General features: G+C 32.6%; 1 protein-coding gene and 1 non-coding gene across 6 annotated transcripts in view; one reads left to right on the forward strand and one right to left on the reverse strand.

Moving 5' to 3' along the window:
* FANCL (FA complementation group L) overlaps window positions 1-20,208 on the reverse strand; it is a 110,413-nt gene that overhangs the window by 53,993 nt on the left and 36,212 nt on the right. For all 5 annotated transcript variants that reach the window (XM_077915467.1, XM_077915468.1, XM_077915466.1 and 2 more), the window contains 2 exons: window positions 17,089-17,185; window positions 11,607-11,675 (listed from right to left, as the gene is read on the reverse strand). In XM_077915467.1, coding sequence (XP_077771593.1) covers window positions 11,607-11,675; window positions 17,089-17,185 — 166 coding nt within the window. The remainder of the gene's footprint in view (window positions 1-11,606; window positions 11,676-17,088; window positions 17,186-20,208) is intronic.
* Window positions 5,553-5,656, forward strand: LOC144324460 (U6 spliceosomal RNA). Its single transcript, XR_013389966.1, has one exon. It is a non-coding gene; the product is annotated as a U6 spliceosomal RNA (small nuclear RNA).

Genomic DNA, 20,208 nt, shown 5'->3' on the forward strand with positions numbered 1-20,208 from the left:
GAGGGTAGACTAAACAAAGAATCTGAAAAAAAAAAAAAAATGGTCTTAACTATGCTTTAAAAATTAGAGATGTGGAAAGTCAAGAAAATGATGTATTAACAAAACAGAAATATCAACAATGAGAAAGAAGACCTAAAAAGAAACCAAAAAGAAATTTTGGAGCTGAAAGTACAATGACTGAAATGGAAAATTCACAAAAGGAATCTAAAGGCCAATTTGAGCATACAAAAGAATTTGAGATCTTAAAGACATAACGATCCTATCAAATCTGAGCAACATAAAGAAAAAAGAATGCAGAGGTGTGAACAGAACCTAAGAGAACTGCAGGACAAGTTGACCAATGTATGCACTGTAGGGAAAGTAGCAGAGAAAATATTTGAATAATGCCTTAAAACTCCCAATTTTGATGAAAGACATGAATATAAACCTCCAAGAGATCAACATAGTCCAAGCAAGATGAAATCAAAGAGACTTGTACCAAGACACATTATGATCAAGCTTTCAAAGCCAGAGACAGAGAATTTTGGAAAAAGAAGCAAATTATCAGACACTAGGGACCCTCAAAAACAATCAGAGTTCTCATCAGAAATTTTGAAAAGCAGAAGGCAGTAGGCTGATATATTCAAAGTGCTTAAAATAAGTGTTTACCCTGTATTAGCACCTTTTAGCAATAATGTATTTTTAATCAAAGTATTTATTTATTTTTAGACATATGTTATTGCTAAAAGGTGCTAACTATCTTCTGAGCTTTCAGAGTTATAATCTTTCTGATGGACGAGGGTCTTGCCTTAATGTTGACGGCAGTGGATGGATCAGAGTAGTGGTTGCTAAACGTTGGGATGGCTATAACAATTACTTAAAATAAGACAATGAAGTTCGAAGCATTAAGGGACTCTTCCCTTCACAAACCATTTCTCTGTAGCATGCAATGCTGTTTGATAGTATTTTACCTACAACACAACCTTCAACATGGGTGTCAATCCTCTCAAACCCTACCACAATTTTCTCAACTAAGTTTATGTAATATCCTAATTCCTTGCTGTCATTTCAACAATCTTCACAGCATTTTCACCTGATATAGACTCCATCTCAAAAAACCACTTTCTTTGCTCACTACTAAGAACAACTCCAATCTATTAAAATTTGATCATGAGATTGAAACAACCCAGTCCCATCTTCAGGCTCTACTTCTAAGTCTAGTTCTCTTGCTATTTCTACCATATCTACAGTTACTTCCTCCACTAAAGTCTCAAGATTCTTAAATTCTTCCAAGAGGGTTGGAATCAACTTCTTCCAAACTCCTATTCATATGGATATTTTGACCTGTCCCATGAATCACAAATGTTCCTATGGCATCTAGAAGAGTGGATCCTCTCCAGAAGGTTTTCAATTCACTTTGCCAAGATCAATCAGAAGAATAACTATCTATGGCACCTTTGGCCTTACAAATTTCTTTCTTAAATAAGACTTGAAAGTTGAAATGACCCTTTGATCCATAGGCTGCAGAATGGATGTTGTGTAATAGGCATGAAAACATGAATCTCCATCAGAGCTGTTGGGTGACCAGGTAACACTGTCAATGAGTAGTAATATTTTAAAAGAAATTTTTTTTTCTTACCATATTGTAAATACGTGTGCTGTCACTCATGCTTTGTTATTCCATTTATAAAACATGGGCGGAGTAGATTTAGCATCATTCTTAAGAGCTCTAGGATTTTCAGAATGGTAAATGGGCACTGGTTTCAACATAAAGTAACCAGTTGCATTAGCCCCTAACAAGAGTCAACTTGTTATTTGAAACTTTGAGGCCAGACATTGCCTTCTCTCTCTGAAAGTCGTAGATGGCATCTTCTTCCAACAGAAGGCTGTTTGTCTACACTGGAAATATATTATTTGGTGAAGCCACTTTCATTCACTATCTTAGCTAGATCTGGATAACTTGCTATCACTTCTATATATCAGTACTTGCTCCTACCCCTTGCACTTTTATGCTAGACAGAGACTTCTTTCCTTAAACCTCATGAACCAATCTCAAGCCTCAAACTTTTCTTCTGAAGCTTCCTCACCTTTTCTTTGCCTTCACAGAACTGAAGAGTTAATTATGGCTTTGCCTTGGTTTAGATTTTGGCTTAAAAGAATACCATGGCTGGTTTGATTTTCTATCCAGGCTCCTGAAACTTTGCATCAGCAAAGAGTTGTGCTTTCTTATCATTTGTGTGTCCACTGGAGTAGCACTTTTAATTTCCTCCAAGAACTTTTCCTTTGCCTTCAAAACCTGGCTAAGTTTTTGGCTCAAGAGGCCTACCTTTTGGCCTATCCTGGTTTTGCCATGCCTTCCTCATAAATTTAATCATTTCTAGCTTTTGACTTAAAGTGAAAGATGGGTGGCTCTTCCTCTCACTTAGAGGCCATTCAGGCATATTAATTGGCCTAATTTCAAAATTTTTGTGTCTTGGGGAAGAGGACAGCCAAGAAGAGGGAGAGAAATGAGGCGAATGTGAAGTATGTACAGTGTTCAAAACACATACATTAAGTTCACCATCTTATATGGGTGCAATTCATAGTGACTCAAAATAATTATAATAGTCATATCGAAGATCACTGGTCACAGATCATCATAACAAATAATAATGAAAAGCTTGAAATACTGCAAGAATTACCACAATGTGAGAGACACAAAGTAAGCAAATGCTACTGGAAAATGGCACCAACAGACTTCCTCAAGGCAAAATTGCCACAAACCTTCAATCTGTTAAAAAATAAAACAAAACAAAAAACAAAACAACCATTATCTGTGAAGTACAATCAAACAAACAAAGAACCATAAAACAAGGTATGCTTATATACCAGGCTCTGCCTAATTCTAGCAAAAGCTCCAGTCTTATCTCTAACTCTGACCAAAAAGTACCAAATGCTGTGTAATTCATGCATCATCTCCTATAATTTCATGTATTTGTTCTTTGGCTAATGCAGTTCTCTCCTGAAGTATCATCTCTCCTCCCAAGCCTAACTTCTCATTCCTAAAGATACACTGAGCTCAAGTAACAGCTTATCCAGAAAACTTGCTTGACCACATCAGGTTAGATTACATCTTCTTTACCTTATCAAAACGGCTCATCAAAACACTCAACACATTTTACTGAAAGTATCTTTTAAAATATTTCTTGCCTCATCAGACCAAAAGCTAATCCTGAAAGCCAATCCTAGGTATTATAACCTGTCTATTCACCTTAACAGCCTCAGAATCTAGCTCAGTGCTCCACATATGGTGGAATAATAAATGTATGTTACATTTGTTTCCTACTGAAAAATGTTGCTCCTTGCTTTTCTGTTTATGTACTTTTTCAAGGTAACTATTAAGAAAGACTTGACCATGGCAGCTATACAACTTCATCTAAGAAAGCACTAAAAATAGGATATAACTTCCCTAGTAGACTTCTGTAAGTTCTTCTTACTAATCCTACCTAAGTTCTATGAAGGTCCAAGGAACCCTGAACTTCCCATACTAATCCTCTCCATATTACAGAAATGGGTGGGAAAATAAAAGGATTTATTTCTATTGTTATTTGCCAATAGTTGGAAATGTGAAACCCCATTTATATTTCACATACTTACTTAGGAATTTCAATACTTCTATTTAACTAGTAGCCCACTGGTGAAAGCAATAAAAAAAAATTTTAACATTTCATGTTCACAACTAGTTTATACAACAGAAGTCAAATAAAGTATTAACTACACATTTAGTATTCTATGAAAAGAGGGTAAAAGCTACTAGGTAAGGAAAGTGGACTAAATACACACATCTATCACAGTCCCTCCATAAAACTCCCTAAAACTATGTTGTTGCTGTTTCTCCTTTAAGGCATAGTCTCACAAACAGGAAGAACTGGAGAGGCAACACAAACAAAATTCGGAAGCAGAAAAACAAAGGGATTGCTCATATAAGCATAGGTGCAAATTCCTAAAAAAGAATAAGAAATATAATCTGGCAATATACAATATACATTGGAGATCACATGTGTGTGAGCAATAGATAAATATAAAATACAGTGTGACTGGAGTATATTTCAAGAACACAGGACTGGCTTAACATTAAGGAATCAAACAATTAATTCACCACATTAACAGATTAAAGGAGAAAAAAATTTGATTATCTTAACAGAAAGAATATATTTGACAAAATTCAACTTTCATTCACAACAAAACTCTCAGCAAACTAGAAATCTAAATAAATTCTATTAATTATTGTTAAAGGATTTTAGTACAAGAAATACAGACACATAAATCTACCTAATAAAAATTTTAAAGCTTTTTTTATTTTTTTGAGGTCTGGAACAAGATAAGAATGCTTGGGTTTACTCTTTATATTTCATATGGTATTAGAAAGTCTTGCCAGAGCAATAAGGCAAAAAAAAATAGCTGTAAAGTTGAGAATGAAGAAAATGAAACTGCCATTACAAATGTTCATAGAAAATTATGTTCATAGAAAATCCAAATGAATTTACTGATAAGTTATTAGATAAAAGTTTAACAAGGCTACTAGGTAGAAAATCATTTAAAAAATAGATTTATATACATCAGCAACAAACAAAACTGAGGAAAAAAGAAAAAAAATTACCACTATACATAACTAAGAATGGCCCAAATTTAAAAGTCTGAAAATACCAAGGATAACTAGGATACCATTTTTTGCCTCTTAGCTTCAAATATATCCTCATTACCTGCTCTTTGATAATAAAGAGAGATGCTTTCAGGGCAGGCCTTCAACAGCTACATGATGTTCAGCGCTAACAAAAGATGCCATCAGGTTAAGTGCTTCAGGCTGTGATTTCCTGTCCACCAGCCTTGGTAAACTTATACCTCAGAGGAATGTTTTCTGCTTGCTCAAAAACAGAAAGGTGGAAGAGTCTTCTCCAAGAAATCAGACCAACCAATCAATCTTTCAAAAAGAACTAAAGGTATTGACATTTGGCATTCCTCATCATGAGATACAGTCAGATGACTTTACAATAAAGTTCACAGTTGGCAAGCCCCATCTATGCACTCAGAGCTTTCAAACAACGTTTTATATCTGATTTTTAATCACAAGCAAACACAAAGATTATAAGCACACACACACACACAAAAGAGCAACTTAAGGAAACAAACTACTCAGAGAAGGAAAAATAGTATCTCTGGAGAAAAAAGAATGTACAACTATGAAGTAAGCTCTTAAAAATTAACATGACAAAAGTAAAAAAAATTCAACAGGAAAGTGATTAGGTAAATCTCATGAAATTTCCCAGAAAGTAAAGCCAAGGGAAAACCTAATATAGATGGCTAAGAGGAGATATAGACAAGTAATGAGAAAAAACTGAGGTCTGAAAGAGTTTTATGTATAGAGAAAACTACAGAAATGGAAAAGTAAGATAACGGTTAACTCTAGGATTAACAAAAACCAAGGTAACAAAGGAAAAATAATAGTTAACTAAATGGCTTATCTCTGCATAGTATACATACACTTTCATAATGTGAATACGGAGTACTGATATAATCAAAATTAAGATAACTGGGTGCTCACTTCAGCAGCACATACACTAAAATTGGAACAAGATAGAGATTAGCATGGCCCCTGTACAAGCATGACATGCAAATGTGTGAAGCATTCCATATAAAAAAATAAAAATTAAATAAAAATAAAAGATAAATATTTGGGAAAAACAGGTAGATAGGAAGCATGCATGTGTGTGAAGTGGGAACAGGTAGAAAAAATAGCAAACCCATCTATAGGGGAAAGTTAATAATAATGGCTAAACACCAAGCAAACAAAAGGCAGTATAATTATAAGAGCGTGTAATAATATAAAGATCATAACACCAAAAGTCACTGACCCCACAGAGGAGAAAAAGGTGGGAAGGAGGCAAGGAGATGCTCTTTGGTCTAAAAAGAAAACAGCACCAAAAAAAAAAAAAAAAAACGCTGTAATCTAACTCTAGGTTAGGTTAAACTATCTTCTTGTGTAACTCTAATGAAAGTAAAAACTTTAAAAAGAAGATAGCTTGCCCATATTCACATGGTAAACTACAAAATATGATTTTTTAAGAAAGCATTCACAGTAGCAAGAAAAAATTTTAAAATATTTAGGAAAAAATCAACAAAAATACGCAAAATGTAGATTAGGAAACCACTGCTACTTAACTGAGTGACCTAAATAAATGTGTTCACAATCTAGGAACTGGTTATGTCTACAACAGTTCTTAATTTGATGGATAAATGTAAACCTAATTGTAATTAAAAACTAAATAATTCTAAGGAATACCTGAATAAATGTAAAACATTATCAATGATGTTTTAAAAACAAATATTTTAAGTGACAAGCATAGTTTCAAAGCTATTATCTAATGAGAACCAAATTCTAAATGAAGGCATTAAAGGTGATTGGATACTTCCTTAACTTTTCTCAACTGTTGTTTTCTGGGGGGGGGGGGGGGGGGTTGTTTTGTTTTGTTAAGAATCAGTGTAGGATACTTTTAAAATACATTATTGAAAAAGAAGAAGATAGGTGGTTAATAGGTTACTGAGTCCAATAGATCACACTGATACTCCTCCTACCATATCACATGACCTCAATAATGTATTCAGTTTCTTTTCTGGTCCTTCAGGTCTTTTTGGTCCTTTTGATGTATTTTTTAAACATTACTACTATGGCAACAATAAAATGCCCAGGCACCCAAAGCATATTTAATTAACCAACTTAAGAATGAACAAAAAAGTCTAGTACTAGGAGTTCTCCAACAAAGATAGCAAAGAGATAAATGAAACAAAAGATAATCTAGGATTGGGTCAAAAAGAAGTTCCACAGGATCCTTAGAGTGGATTTTGAGGGTTCTTCCACCCCCCCCCCCGACACTGTTTATTTTAAATCAAATTTATTTTTCTTAACATCTCCATAAAAAAAGAAAAAGTTCATTATTTCCATACACATATGAACTGAGGCAAAGGGCAGTCACACAACTTGTTTGAAATTATACAATTAAGTCAATGACTGAACTGTAAACAGAACCTAAGATACCCAACTGCTAGTCTGCTGCTCTAACTAATGGATCATGCTCCCTGCTATGTAATAGGACTGTTTCCTTTAATCATGAATTCTTCATTCACCATCAGCTTATCAGCCAGAGGCTTCATTATTAATTTTACTGTTCTTGTATTCACGGCATTATTCTAAGAATAGGAGATTTCTATGATAAAAAGAAAAAAATATATATATATATAAAGACCACTGCTTTTTATATTATACCAAATCTGAAAATTCCAAATGCCATGGCAAGGATACTTTACCAAACCTGCACTTAATGGCACATTTACATGTAGAACAGCAATATTTTTTTTAAAGATTTATTTACCTGAGAGAGAAAAAGAGTGCATGTGCATACCAAAGAGAGCAAGGCATGAAGGGCAGAGGGAGAGTTTTTCCTAAGCAGACTCCACGCTGAGTGCAGGACCTGACACAGGGCTCGATCCCAAGACCCTGAGATCATGACCTGAGCTGAAGCCAAGTCAGACACTTTGACTGCACCCCCTAGGAACCCCAATTAACAACTATTTAGGGTTGGTCAGTGACCTAGAATAAATTAATTTTGTTCTTACATACCCCAGTATCAGAGCACTTAAAATCTTACATTAGAGTATTTTCTGGTATCATTAGTCAACAAAATTCACATATATGATCCATATGTAAAAGTCCAAAAGGTAGCAGGTTGTTAAAGATACATGGAGGATCTGTGATGCTAGAAGATAAAAAAGATAAGATAAAAATGAGATGTTCTTACATTTTATGCTAAATCTATAAAAGAAAATTTATTGGGTAAGCAAAGTAAATATCTGAAAAGAGGTATGTAGTCACTTGTCTTTGAGAAGCACTTTGTGTTTCTTTGGCACAGATCACGGCAGCAGTAGTAGCAGCAGCCTTGCCCTTGGTGCTGATTTCTTACTACTCTAAATGTCTCCTCTGAGCCAGAATACACTGGCTGTTGCTGATCATGCTGTGAGACACCTGCACTGGCTACTAGGCTTGTCATGACGCACAAAACCCTACCATCTTCAGCTTGACATTGTGCAAGTTATAATTATTCATCCAAATGAATATGTCAGAGCAGCAGCAGCAGACCTCTCATCAGAGCAAAAGAAAAATACATCAAAACATTATCAACCCAGCAGGAAGACAGGGACCATAAGGAAAATTACCCATTTTTAATATGGATGCCACAAAGCCATGCCTATTATTTCACAAAAAAAGAAAGGAAAATAAAGATCTTCCAAGTTTAAAGTCCAGAAACACTGAATCCAAAGAGGAAATATACAAAACAAAAACAGACAAGGATTTTTTTTAACCAATTATCTGGAACTTATGTACAGTATCTTAAATATAAGTTTGCTGTTAGACTACATTTATTTTGCTTAAGAACCACAACTGTTTAAAAATTGCTAAGAAAAAAAAACTCTCACAAGCAGAAATGCTTCCAACATACCAATGAAAACAGATCATACACAGCAAAGTAGTCTGATATTGCTTACTTTTAAAACATAAACTAATATTGCCAATACTCTTATGTCTAAAAGACTCACTAGTAGTATTATCAAAATGCTTATGGTGTACTGCCAGACTCTAAACTAGTAAGTAAATAATATATTTTGAAACTTTTCTAAATTTTAATGGCAAATGTAAAAGAAAAACAGAAATCACCCCCAGATCTACACAAATAGACACAGCCAGATTATCTGAGCATATATAAAGTAGGCAAGTGTAAATAAGATTCCTATCTCCTACTTAAATATGAAAAAAGATAACTTTTAGAATGATAGGAAACTATCTTTTCAGAACAAGATAAAATGATTTTCTCATTCAAGACACAAAAAGCAGAAATCACAAGAAGAAATTGATAAAACAGGACCATACTGAAAATTAAACTTCTGACAAAATAGATTACATACAAAGATAAAACTATGCTACAGAGAAAAGATACACCCTATGTAACAATATTCAAATTAAAAAGGAATCCTTATAAAGAAAAAAATCTAAATAAGAACAATTATAAATAAAACAATAATTATTTCAATTTTTGTAAAGAATTAAGGTCAGACTAAGACTTGGAAAGGATCTGGAAAAGTAGATACACGTGCATTACTGGGTAGGGATATAAACTTATACAACCAATGTGAGAAGGCAATTTGGCAATATTTAGTAATCTCAAAGAGGTACAATCTCCTCAATCAAACATTTTCATTTCTAAGCATAAGCCATACTAAAAGACTGACACGTGTACAAGGAAACATAGATGTTCACTAGAGTACAACTTAAATTGTGAACAACCTTATCAGTAGGGCATTGGATAAATTAACTGGCGGAGTCAAATAATAGAACTATAAAAAGCATTTAATATACTAAATGTGCAAAGATCACGGATAAATCTCAGAAACAGTGCTGCCTAAAAAAATTCAGGCAACCAATATTCTAGAATATGGCATGAACAAATGTAGGAAAAATAGGCAGGATAGCACACACATCAGTTTCAAAGAGGTGGTTACCTCCAGAAAAGGAGAGAAGGAAAGAAAGAGTAAGAAAGGGAAAAGAGAAATAAAGTCTTAGTTGTTCCTGTAACATTTTATTCCTGAGAGAGAAATAAGAGCTAGAAATGAAACAAATGTGACAAAAAATTAATTCAAATCTGAGTTGTGGATGAAAAGGTTATCTAAATTTTTATCTGTGCTTTACTAAGAATTTTAGTATATTCTTTAATTTAAAAAAAAGAATTTATGACATTCCAATTATTACTAATCAGTTCTATTTTCTTGGAGCTAGTACAAAACAGAAAACTTAATGTATGACCTAACTAAATCTAAAACTCATCCCATGCTTAAATGTGCAAAGCATTGAGCTGGTATTAAACAGGGACAGAAAATTTGAAAGAAATTATCCTCAGAGATTTTCCAGCATATTGAAATCACAAAATAATTTTGCTAAATGACAGAATAAAGGTAAGTGCTAAACAGTCTTTTTGTGGAGATGCAAACTCTTTCACAGATTTAAAACTGGGGAAAAACTTGCAGCGTTACCTACACTGAAAACACTAAAAACTCATTAAAAATATAGTCTTAGACTTGCAGTTCTGATACACATTAAATTTAATGTAGAGACAGCATATCTGGAAAGAATAATACAATCTAGGTACAGGGTTATCTCATAATCTCGCATAAAACAAAAAGTTTCTAGAGTCTAATAGGGAATTTATATTTAAAAGAGGAAAATGTTTATTTTAAAAAGAGGAAAGCCAAATAGAAAATGTGTATTTTAAAAAGAGGAAAGGTTTCTTTTTTTAAAAAAATGAACACAGTATTTCTTAAGTATTTATAACATATATTAAAATACCAAAAGCAAATTACAGGGTTTTTCCTCTCCTTTATTTTGCTGTGCTTTCTCAATTTCCATTGAAAGGAGGGAGACAGTTGTTTTTAAAGAAAAAATATGAATATAAATTTTAATATATAGGGATAATTAAAATGACATTTGAACCTACATGATACTATTTAAATCCTATTTTTAAAAACTAACTTCATATACAATTACTATATGTATATACTTAAAATATTAGGCATAAATTTTTACTTGATCCTATCAAAATTTTATTTAAAAAATATGGGCAACCTCTAGAGATTATTTATAAAATGTCAGTAGGAATTTTTTCCCCTCTTTGCACAAGAACAAAAATGTTCTTTCCATTTTGCATCCAATTGCCACAATTTACTTGGTGAAAGAAGGACCATGTCTGTCATCATTAGATTATTCCCTGAATCTAACCACCAGTCTGTCAGATCTTGAAAAATCACACACACATAATGTTGATGTTGGTACCATTGATATCATACTACCATCCATCTACATAATGTAACCATTTACAAGGTGTACTTCTAATTTCATTTTCTTGTTAGATATCAACTTTTTGAGAAATTAAAACTGACAGAAGCAGGAGAAAGATTCTCCTATGTTCTTTATACAAAATATGAATGCTCCAAAAGGCCCAAACAAAAATATTATCTATATTCAAGGATGAATTATGAACAATCACTTTAAAACAATGAAAACTGTGTGTAAATGATTTGTATTTTCAGGTATAACTCATTCTCCTCTGAAAAAGATTCTCTGATATTATGCCATTAATATTAACAGTTTTAGCAATCTGAAAAATTCACCCAACTTCCACTTATTGCTTTATAGAGTTCTTTACAATTTAAATTCAAAGGAAAATTTCTGTCAATAGACCTTCATATTTATCTAATATGAGGTATAAACATCTAAAGACTGAATGGTGTGTTTATGTGTGAGGGGAGGGAAAAAGTAGACATTACCTACTAGGAAATATGAAAAAAAAAAAAAAAAAAAACACCCTGAAAGTTCTGCTTATAAATAAATGCTTACAAAATAAATAAATAAATAAATATATATATATATATATATATATATATATATATATGGCTTTCTAAACTATAATGGCTATGTTGGCTATAATCTATTACCAATTATGATAGAAAATGCTTTTTAGCTACTAAAAATAAATTTAAGAATTTACCTGTGGTGTCCAGGAAACAGAAAATGAAACAGGAAAATCCACAACACAATCTGGTGATTCTGTAGGGTACTATGAAAAAGCATAAAATTAAGTGATTTTTGCTGTATGGCAATTTCACATGAAGTATTCTAGAAAAACTGAATAGGAAACGTTTTATTATAAATGCAAATGTATAGAAATATTTTGATTCTACTATTATAGAAAATGTCAAGAGCTGATTAATAGTCAACTTACGCTCAGGAAGTACAAAGTTTGGTGATTTGGGTTGCCAAAGCAACAGGCTTTGAGTAAAGAAGAGTGAATTAATCCAGTTTCAGGTCAGCTGCTAACGGTAAACTGAGGGGTGAACCACACAGAATCTCAGTTTATCTTTAAAATGAGAGATCAAACTGGTTGATATTTAATTTCCTTTCAACCTAAAATTTAATCTCAGTCTCAGTCACTATATAAAAAGGCAGCATCTCTTAAAAGAGCCAAGAAGTGTACAAAAAAGTACCAATCAATTAAAAGAAGTATTTTCCACAATAAAGCAATTATTCTTAGCAAGAATGTAACTTAAAAAAAGAAACAATGAAATGTCTCCTGGTTATTAAGGAAAAATAAAAATAATAGTTTTAAGAAAAATCTTTTCATGGTTGATTAACAGAAAATTAATTCAATAGCTTCACACAAAAAGTGATAGTCATTAAGGACGAATTAGGTGTCTAAGTTAAGAAAGACAAAAGGCAGTTTTTCTTAAAATCAATTTTGTTATTAGAGAATTATACAACATAACTGCTATAAAATTTAATTCTAGATTCTTGAAAGTCACATGTAATTAAAGAACACTGATTTCTTTTCATTAAAAAGCAAAGTTTACTAAAAGAAGATTAGTTTTGGGAAAACTCCCATTTGACAAAATGTTTAAAATAAGTTTTAGACTTTCACTTTCTTCAGCCTCTTATTTTTTACTACTTCAATGAATAAGCAAATGGGTTCTAAAAATTATCACTAGTATTTAGCAAACATCAGCCCGTCTGAAGTCAATATTTTGAAAAGAAATAGTTATACTAAGTGGTTTTATAAAAAGAAACTTATCAACCTATATTCCAACTGATGGTTATATGGAGAACAGAACTAGTAACACAAAAGCAAATACACAGGAAGTCATATAAAAATATAATAATGCTCCAATTCAAAGAAAAATAAAAAAGAGAAAGGTCAAGCTGAGATTGAGGGAGCTCTATTACAATTCAAACTATCAGATGATGTACTTCAGAGTGTAACTGCTATAATCACAACAGAAACAATCTCTATGCCACTTTAACAAGTCATGTGATTATCTCAAATGAGTGCAGGCAGAGACCTTAACTTTCTATGATTTCCAGTTCGGCTACCTTGTGTGATCTTGAACAAGTCATTTTAACTTCACTGTTTGATATGTAAAATTGATGGAATTCAACTAAAAGTGTTATCAAGTTTCTTTTCCCTCTAACATGTTAAGATTCTGTAAAAATAATAATGCACACTTGAAACATCCATGGGCCAAAAAATGGAATACTTTTCATTTTGAGTTGCTACGTTTTATCTCCTACTCATATTGACAATAAATAGCATCAACTCTTACTTAAATTATCAATCTAGGTAAAAATATGAAGGTAATATTTACTGTATTTAGAGCAGATGAACAAAGTAAAATATCCAAGACTTTGGAAGACATTTAGTACAAACAGCACATTATTTTAAAAAAGAGAATATGATCCTACATTCAAATAGGATTCAGTATAGTAAATAATACACATATACTGATAAAGAGACCTACAAAGAGTTAAACAAAAAAGCAGGTTATAATAAATTTAATATGATCCCATATATATGAGTCAAATGTAATTCCTGAGATGATGACATCTTCATATTTTTATGTGTAATTATGCAGACATATAAGTATGTATATAACAAATTAGACTGATTTGTAGGTGGCTTTACCGTATACCTATTATGAATTAAATGCAAACACACTGTATATGTTTATTATATTTATGCTCAAGATCAATTTCGCTTTTTTTTCTTTTTTAAGATTTTACTTCTTTATTTGACAGAGAGAGAGAGAAAGAGTGCAGTCACAAGCAGGGGAGTGGGAACAGGAGAAGCAGGCTCCCTGAGAGCCTGATGCAGGGCTCAATCTCAGAACTCAGAATTCATGACCAGAGCCAAAGACTGACACCCAACTGACTGAGCCACCCAAGCGCCCCCAAATTTGTTTATACAATAAACTTTATAACTGTATACAACCTAACAAGCAAACTGATATACTTCTAGATAATTAAACATGAGTTATGAAATAACACCCTAGATATTTCAGAATCATTTGTATTGTAAAACTGTAACATAGATACCTAAATGCAATATTGTAAAATAACTATTAATTTTTTTTTTAATATTGTAAAATAACTATTAAAATCCAGGTGGTTTTCCTTTTTTTTTTTTTTTTTTTTCAGGTGGTTTTCAATAGTAAGTTGTATAGGTATATATAAAACCAGAGACTAACTGGCCAAGTTTTACTTTAGCAGTCTGATTGAAAATAGTGAAAGCTCCACATAAAGGAATATTAATTCAAAAAGTTTATTTTTAATCAACATACAGTTTATCAAATCTCACCTGAATCCATCAAATCAATAACTATAAAAGAAAACAATTATAGTATTAAGTAAATATTTTTGTCATATACAGTATTTTTTAGATTCCATAGCATATTGTTCTAAGGAATACTTAACCCAACCTCTTCCATAATTGGACCATCTATGCAGTAACACTTCCTCAAAGTTTATTTACATACAAACTGCAGCAAATTATAAAAATGGCCAGCAGACACAGAGTGCTGAGCCTCTGAAACAGATCCACGATTTGTTTTTCAAGTAGTTCTGATATTTGCCAAAGCTAAAGAAGCCCTAGTCTACTTGTTTTTTAAAGAAAAGATCATTGTTCCATCCCATAGTTCAGCATGTATTATAAATACTGCATAAAAATACGCCTATAAAAAATGACAAAATTCAACTATTTCCCTTATAATATATTTTTTTACTTATAAATTCACTTTTAATAAAGTGTTTTGTTAAAATTGGTATGTTTTCTTTCAGGATTGGAGACAGTGAGGAGGAATGGCAAAATTGGGAGAACAGGGATTCAAGAAAAAAAATGTGCTCCTTTACTATATATCAAAAAACATCAAATAAAAGAAATAAAGGTTTGTATATTTATAATAATAAGCCTGCATTAAGGTTTAAAAATCAGCTTGACCTTTAAAATTTAGTTTGAATTGTGATTTTGCACTATATATTCTTAACATATAGCTTCAACTATTACTGTTTTTAACTGACAATCCCAGACCCAAATACTCTTTTCTTTTTTTTTTTTTTTTAATTTTTATTTATTTATTTATGATAGTCACAGAGAGAGAGAGAGAGAGAGAGAGAGAGAGGCAGAGACACAGGCAGAGGGAGAAGCAGGCTCCATGCACCGGGAGCCCGATGTGGGATTCGATCCCGGGTCTCCGGGATCGCGCCCTGGGCCAAAGGCAGGCGCCAAACCGCTGCGCCACCCAGGGATCCCGGACCCAAATACTCTTAAAGAAAGCAATTACCATATCTAAAATACAACTTTGGTCTATGAAAATTGAACAAAATGGACAATTAAAGACTCTAATAAATCATACCAACATAAGATTCATTCATTTCCACTCTTTTTTTTTTAAGATTTTATTTATTTATTCGTGAGAATACGGGGGTGGGGGGGGGGCAGAGACACAGGCAGAGGGAGAAGCAGGATCCATGCAGGGAGCCTGACGTGGGACTTGATCCCAGGTCTACAGGATCACGCCCTGGGCTGAAGGCAGGCGCTAAACCACTGAGCCATCCAGGGATCCCTTGTCTTTTTTTGATGCATTTTTTTTTTTCTCAATTCCTTCCTAATTTAAATAAAGCTTCCTCTTTTCTCTTGCCAGGGCATCCATAATAGTGCTTCACAACTATCAATGATGCAAAAATTTAAAAACTTTCTTCACGGAAATATTAAGTGTCACCTTATCTACCCTGAAATGGTATAAGAAAAAGCAAACAGGTTGGGCCATACAAGCAGCTACGTCCTTACTCTCAATACTACTACTACTGCCATTAACTGGAATTAATAATAAAATTTATAGATGTAGCTCTAGACAGAGAATCTCCTTTGTAAAAGTAAAGCTTATAAAAATAAAGCCATCAAAAAAAAAAAAAAAAAAACAGAAACAAGAACAAAGCACACCTTTAAAAATTTTAAAAAACTGGGTGCCTGGATGGCTCAGTTGGTTACGCGTCTGCCTTCAGCTCAGGTTATGATCCCAGGGTCCTGGCATTGAGCCCACACTGGGCTCCTTGCTCAGCTTCTCCCTCTCCCTCTGCTCCTCCCCTCTGCTCATGTTTTCTCTCTTTCTCTCTCTCTCAAATAAATTTTTTTTCATTTTAACAAAAATACCCTAGTAACTTCTTTTACAAGTAAGATTTCTACCCCATTAATTTTTTTCAACACTTATCACACATAAATCTTAAAGTTATACATGAATATTCTGTGTGTAAGAAAAAGAGAATGAGTCATTTCTCAACTTGTCTGATAAAGAGGCACCATAAGATAGCAACTTTTCTGTGTCACCCAGTTCAGTTTTATATATTAATTTTCTCTCATGGAAAGCTTAAATGCCAGACACATTTTTAAAACGGACAACACAATTGATCTTTCATCACTACAATCTTCTGAAATAGAGTTGATTGATGATTCTTAGGAACAACAAAAAAAACTTAAATGTCCTGGTTTTCTCAAATTCTAATGTGTCCCTAGTGATTACTAAGTAAATGGTTAATATGCTGAACATGCTTATTCTACTTATTTTTCAAAATTCACAATCTAGAACTAAAAGACAAAACAGCTATGTTTCGTGCCAATAAAATTAGTAACTGTAGATCACTAGCCTGTAAAGTGTCTATAAATGGAGGTATAAACTTTGCAAATTCTTAAAATACAGAAGTAAAATTTCAGCCCAAACAAGGAATAAAAAGGTATGCATATGGATGTGTTTGAAGAGTGTTTGATGCTCAGAGGAAGAACTACAAATGTAATTCATAACAAGACTTGAAGACAAGAGACTTCAGTGAAACTTCACTTGGAATAGTAGAAACTTTCTTTGTACAATATTACAAAAATGACCAGCAAGGTACTTTGAGACTGCTGAATCTTATTTGTAATATTTCTTTATTATGAAGTGTATGTTTTGAAAAAATTTGCACTAAAAGAGTGACACAAATTATCTCTAGGCTTTTGGAAACCTAGTGAGTGAATTTTTTGAGCTTTCCAAAATAAATTTTTTAAAGTATCAGATATCTTTTTAGAAGCAACTAGCACATCTTACATTGAATACATTCAGAGTTCATTTCACAAAGTATTTCCTGACCATAATAGTTTAATAAGCACATACCTTTGTCTTCAACTTGAGAGTAATGAGATGCTTTCTACCAGAAGCATCTTCAGCTTTTAACTTGATAGTACTGAGACAAGTATCCACGTATACAAGTCTGGTGAGTAGAAGGAAATAAAAAATGATCAAACTAAGGAGGACAAAGGTGGGGGGAGGGGAGGTTCGAGGATGGTAGGATTCAAAATGAAAATATTTGCTGTATTCCTATGAATCCATTATAAAAATTAATCAGAGGAATTTCTGCATGCCAGCCCTTTATACAGCTATAGATTTACTGCCGTTAATACACCAGCCTGGTGCTTAATGCAGTCATAGATCTCTGGATTATTTACAATGTGTGTCAAGGCTCATGCTGTGGTCAGTGAGCACTATGTTTCGGTTTTCCATCACTGGAACCTTTGGCACACACAGCATGTTGCTGTCAGCCTCTACTTATGTACACATTAAACTTCCTGTCAAACTCTTTGATCCATTTCTGTAGTTTCATACAATATGAGACTTTTATACTTCCTTTATTTGTTTTTCTCTTCAATGAACCTCTCCTTTATTATCAATAATGTTAGTGTACAAAAATCTGGCTGATATTAGTTCATCTACTCAATTGATCCTCCATGGAAAATGTTATATAAGCACAGGTACAGTCTAATCTGCTAACAATAAATTTTCTTTCTATGCAATATATAGCTTCTGACATTTAACCTAGACACATATTCAAGATGAATAATATTTTAAACCTACAGCACAGCACAACTGTTTTTGGCTTTAAGTTGCTCTAAATGCATGAATTTTCTACAACGGAAACCAATACCCTTTGAAATACATCATTCTGTAAAAATACAGTCCCTTGAGTAGCATAAGCTACTGCCAAAAAGGTTCAAATTTAGCAGTATATTTACTAGTGAACTGGGCATGTGGATATTTTTTGACATTTTTACAATACTATTCTCTTGTAAAGATAAAAAGTAGCCTAAGAGTATTGCACAACTTATCACCCAGACTGATGGTGAGATCCATTAGAGTTCAGAACTAACATTAGCCTCCTAACCCAGGAAACATTTCTTTTAACATCACTATATGCCATTTAGTCACTGGCCAGATATAATGGTAAAATGGGTCAATTTCAAGAAATGCTGGGCAATAGCTATGGAACCATGGTTGTAATGAAAAATAGATCTAAATCTGAAGAAGATATATATCTTCAAGAGGAGAATAAAAAGTAAAACAAAATAATCTTTATCAACAGAAGAAATTTGTATCATAAACTATGAAAAGCCTAGGGTCTTAGAAAACAAATGAAAGTAAAACTATTCTAGAAAAACATATTTACATTAAAATATCAATGACTTTATATATATATAATCATTATTTTCCTATAGCTATGTCTATAAATATCTCGGATCCTCCCTCCAAAAATTTAGCACATGAGACTTCATCACATGTTTCATCAATAGGACTCTAAGGTTTAGATATATGGACATCAGACTCTGAATACATTGACAGTTCAGATTCAAGATGTTGAGACGAGCACATGCATTTCCTTCATTCACCAAACAAAAGCAAAGGAATTTTTTAAAATTATAAATAAACTCTCAGTTAACCAAAAGAACAAGAAGTACTAAGCATCAACAAAGAAATTTCCAACAGATATTATAAAAATGAAAAGTGGCTAGAAAAGCACTGGCTAGTAAAACAAATTAGAAGAAAGAAGGCTCCAGAAAGGAGATAGTAGGCAAAAAAGAAAAGTCTGTAGAATATGTAGACTAGAGGGTATGACTTATATACAAGACAAAATTACAAAAATATTTTTTAAAAATACAAGAAGCCAAAGGGATAAAGGAATTTTAAACCAAGTTATAAACAATAAAGCTATGACGAAAACTAATTGCTCTACCATTAGCTTTTCAGTGAAAAGTATTTATGTAGTCATTACAAATTTAACTGCTTACTAATTACAATTTTTAGAATCCAGCAATAGACAAAAACTAAAAGACTTAATTATAGCTACAGAAACTAATGTAAATATATTTGACCACAGCATTTTAAAAAGTAGAGATGACAAAAATTGAGAGGCAGAAGGGAAAAGATGTGAGGAAGATTAGGAACACTAAAATTTCTAATTGCTAATGAGAGTAAGAGATAACATCTTTAATTGAAGAAACATGAAAAAAGTTTAAGAAATTTTAAAGCTAATAGAGTAATAGTGAAGAAGGGAAAGAAAAGGTAGTATATGAGCCAAATCCTTTTTTATTACAGTAGTTAATCAGTTTGGAATTTCTAATACTGATAAGTTATATTGAAAAAGGCATATTATTTAGAAACATGAAAGCTGTAAACATGAACATCTTAGAGTATCTGCTTTAAAGAGTCAGAGCAGGAATACAAAATGGTGTGAAAAAAATTGCTCTTCATTGTAAGACTTAAATAGTTTACAATCATGATAAATATACACACAGAAAGTAAGAGGGGATTGTGAGAAAGAAGAGACAATCAAATCACCAACTAGTACTTTTCATAATTTACACTGCTGCTCAGCATCAAATATTAGAAATTACTGAACATCTATAAACTAAGATATAAATATAAATAATAGTTCTAGTCTTTATGCAATCACACAAAAAATCGTCACCTTCCCACATAGTTTAAGACAAAGATAATACTTTAGAGATCAACAGTGGCATTGCTCAAAATATGTTAATTTTGTTGAACTTTAAGACGTAATTCAAAAAAGTGGCAAAAGATGTTTAAGATTATCGGTTAATCTCAGCATAGTCATTTAAAATTAAACATTTTACCCATATTGATTCCCTGTCTACTTTGTATAAGGAACAAGAAGAAACCTTATTGTAATTATTAATACCTTGAGTACATCATGTACATGTGACCTAGATTGCCAAATGTCCTCTGCTGCCTATTCTCACCTCCTTCCTTTTGAGAATAGGATTCCTGCCTCCAAACCAAATTTTAGCAGTTTACATTCCACTCAGCTAATAACCCTTCTTCTAGCTGTCCTTGGATATCAGCATATTACTAAATCTTGGTCAATGAACTGTAAGCAGTAGGGATATATGAATCTCTTGAATCATTTATAACAAAACTGTGCCTTCTCCCCATGCCCCTTCT

The sequence above is a fragment of the Canis aureus genome, chromosome 11 (genome assembly GCF_053574225.1).
Source record: "Canis aureus isolate CA01 chromosome 11, VMU_Caureus_v.1.0, whole genome shotgun sequence".
In the NCBI taxonomy this organism is placed as follows: Eukaryota; Metazoa; Chordata; class Mammalia; order Carnivora; family Canidae; genus Canis; species Canis aureus.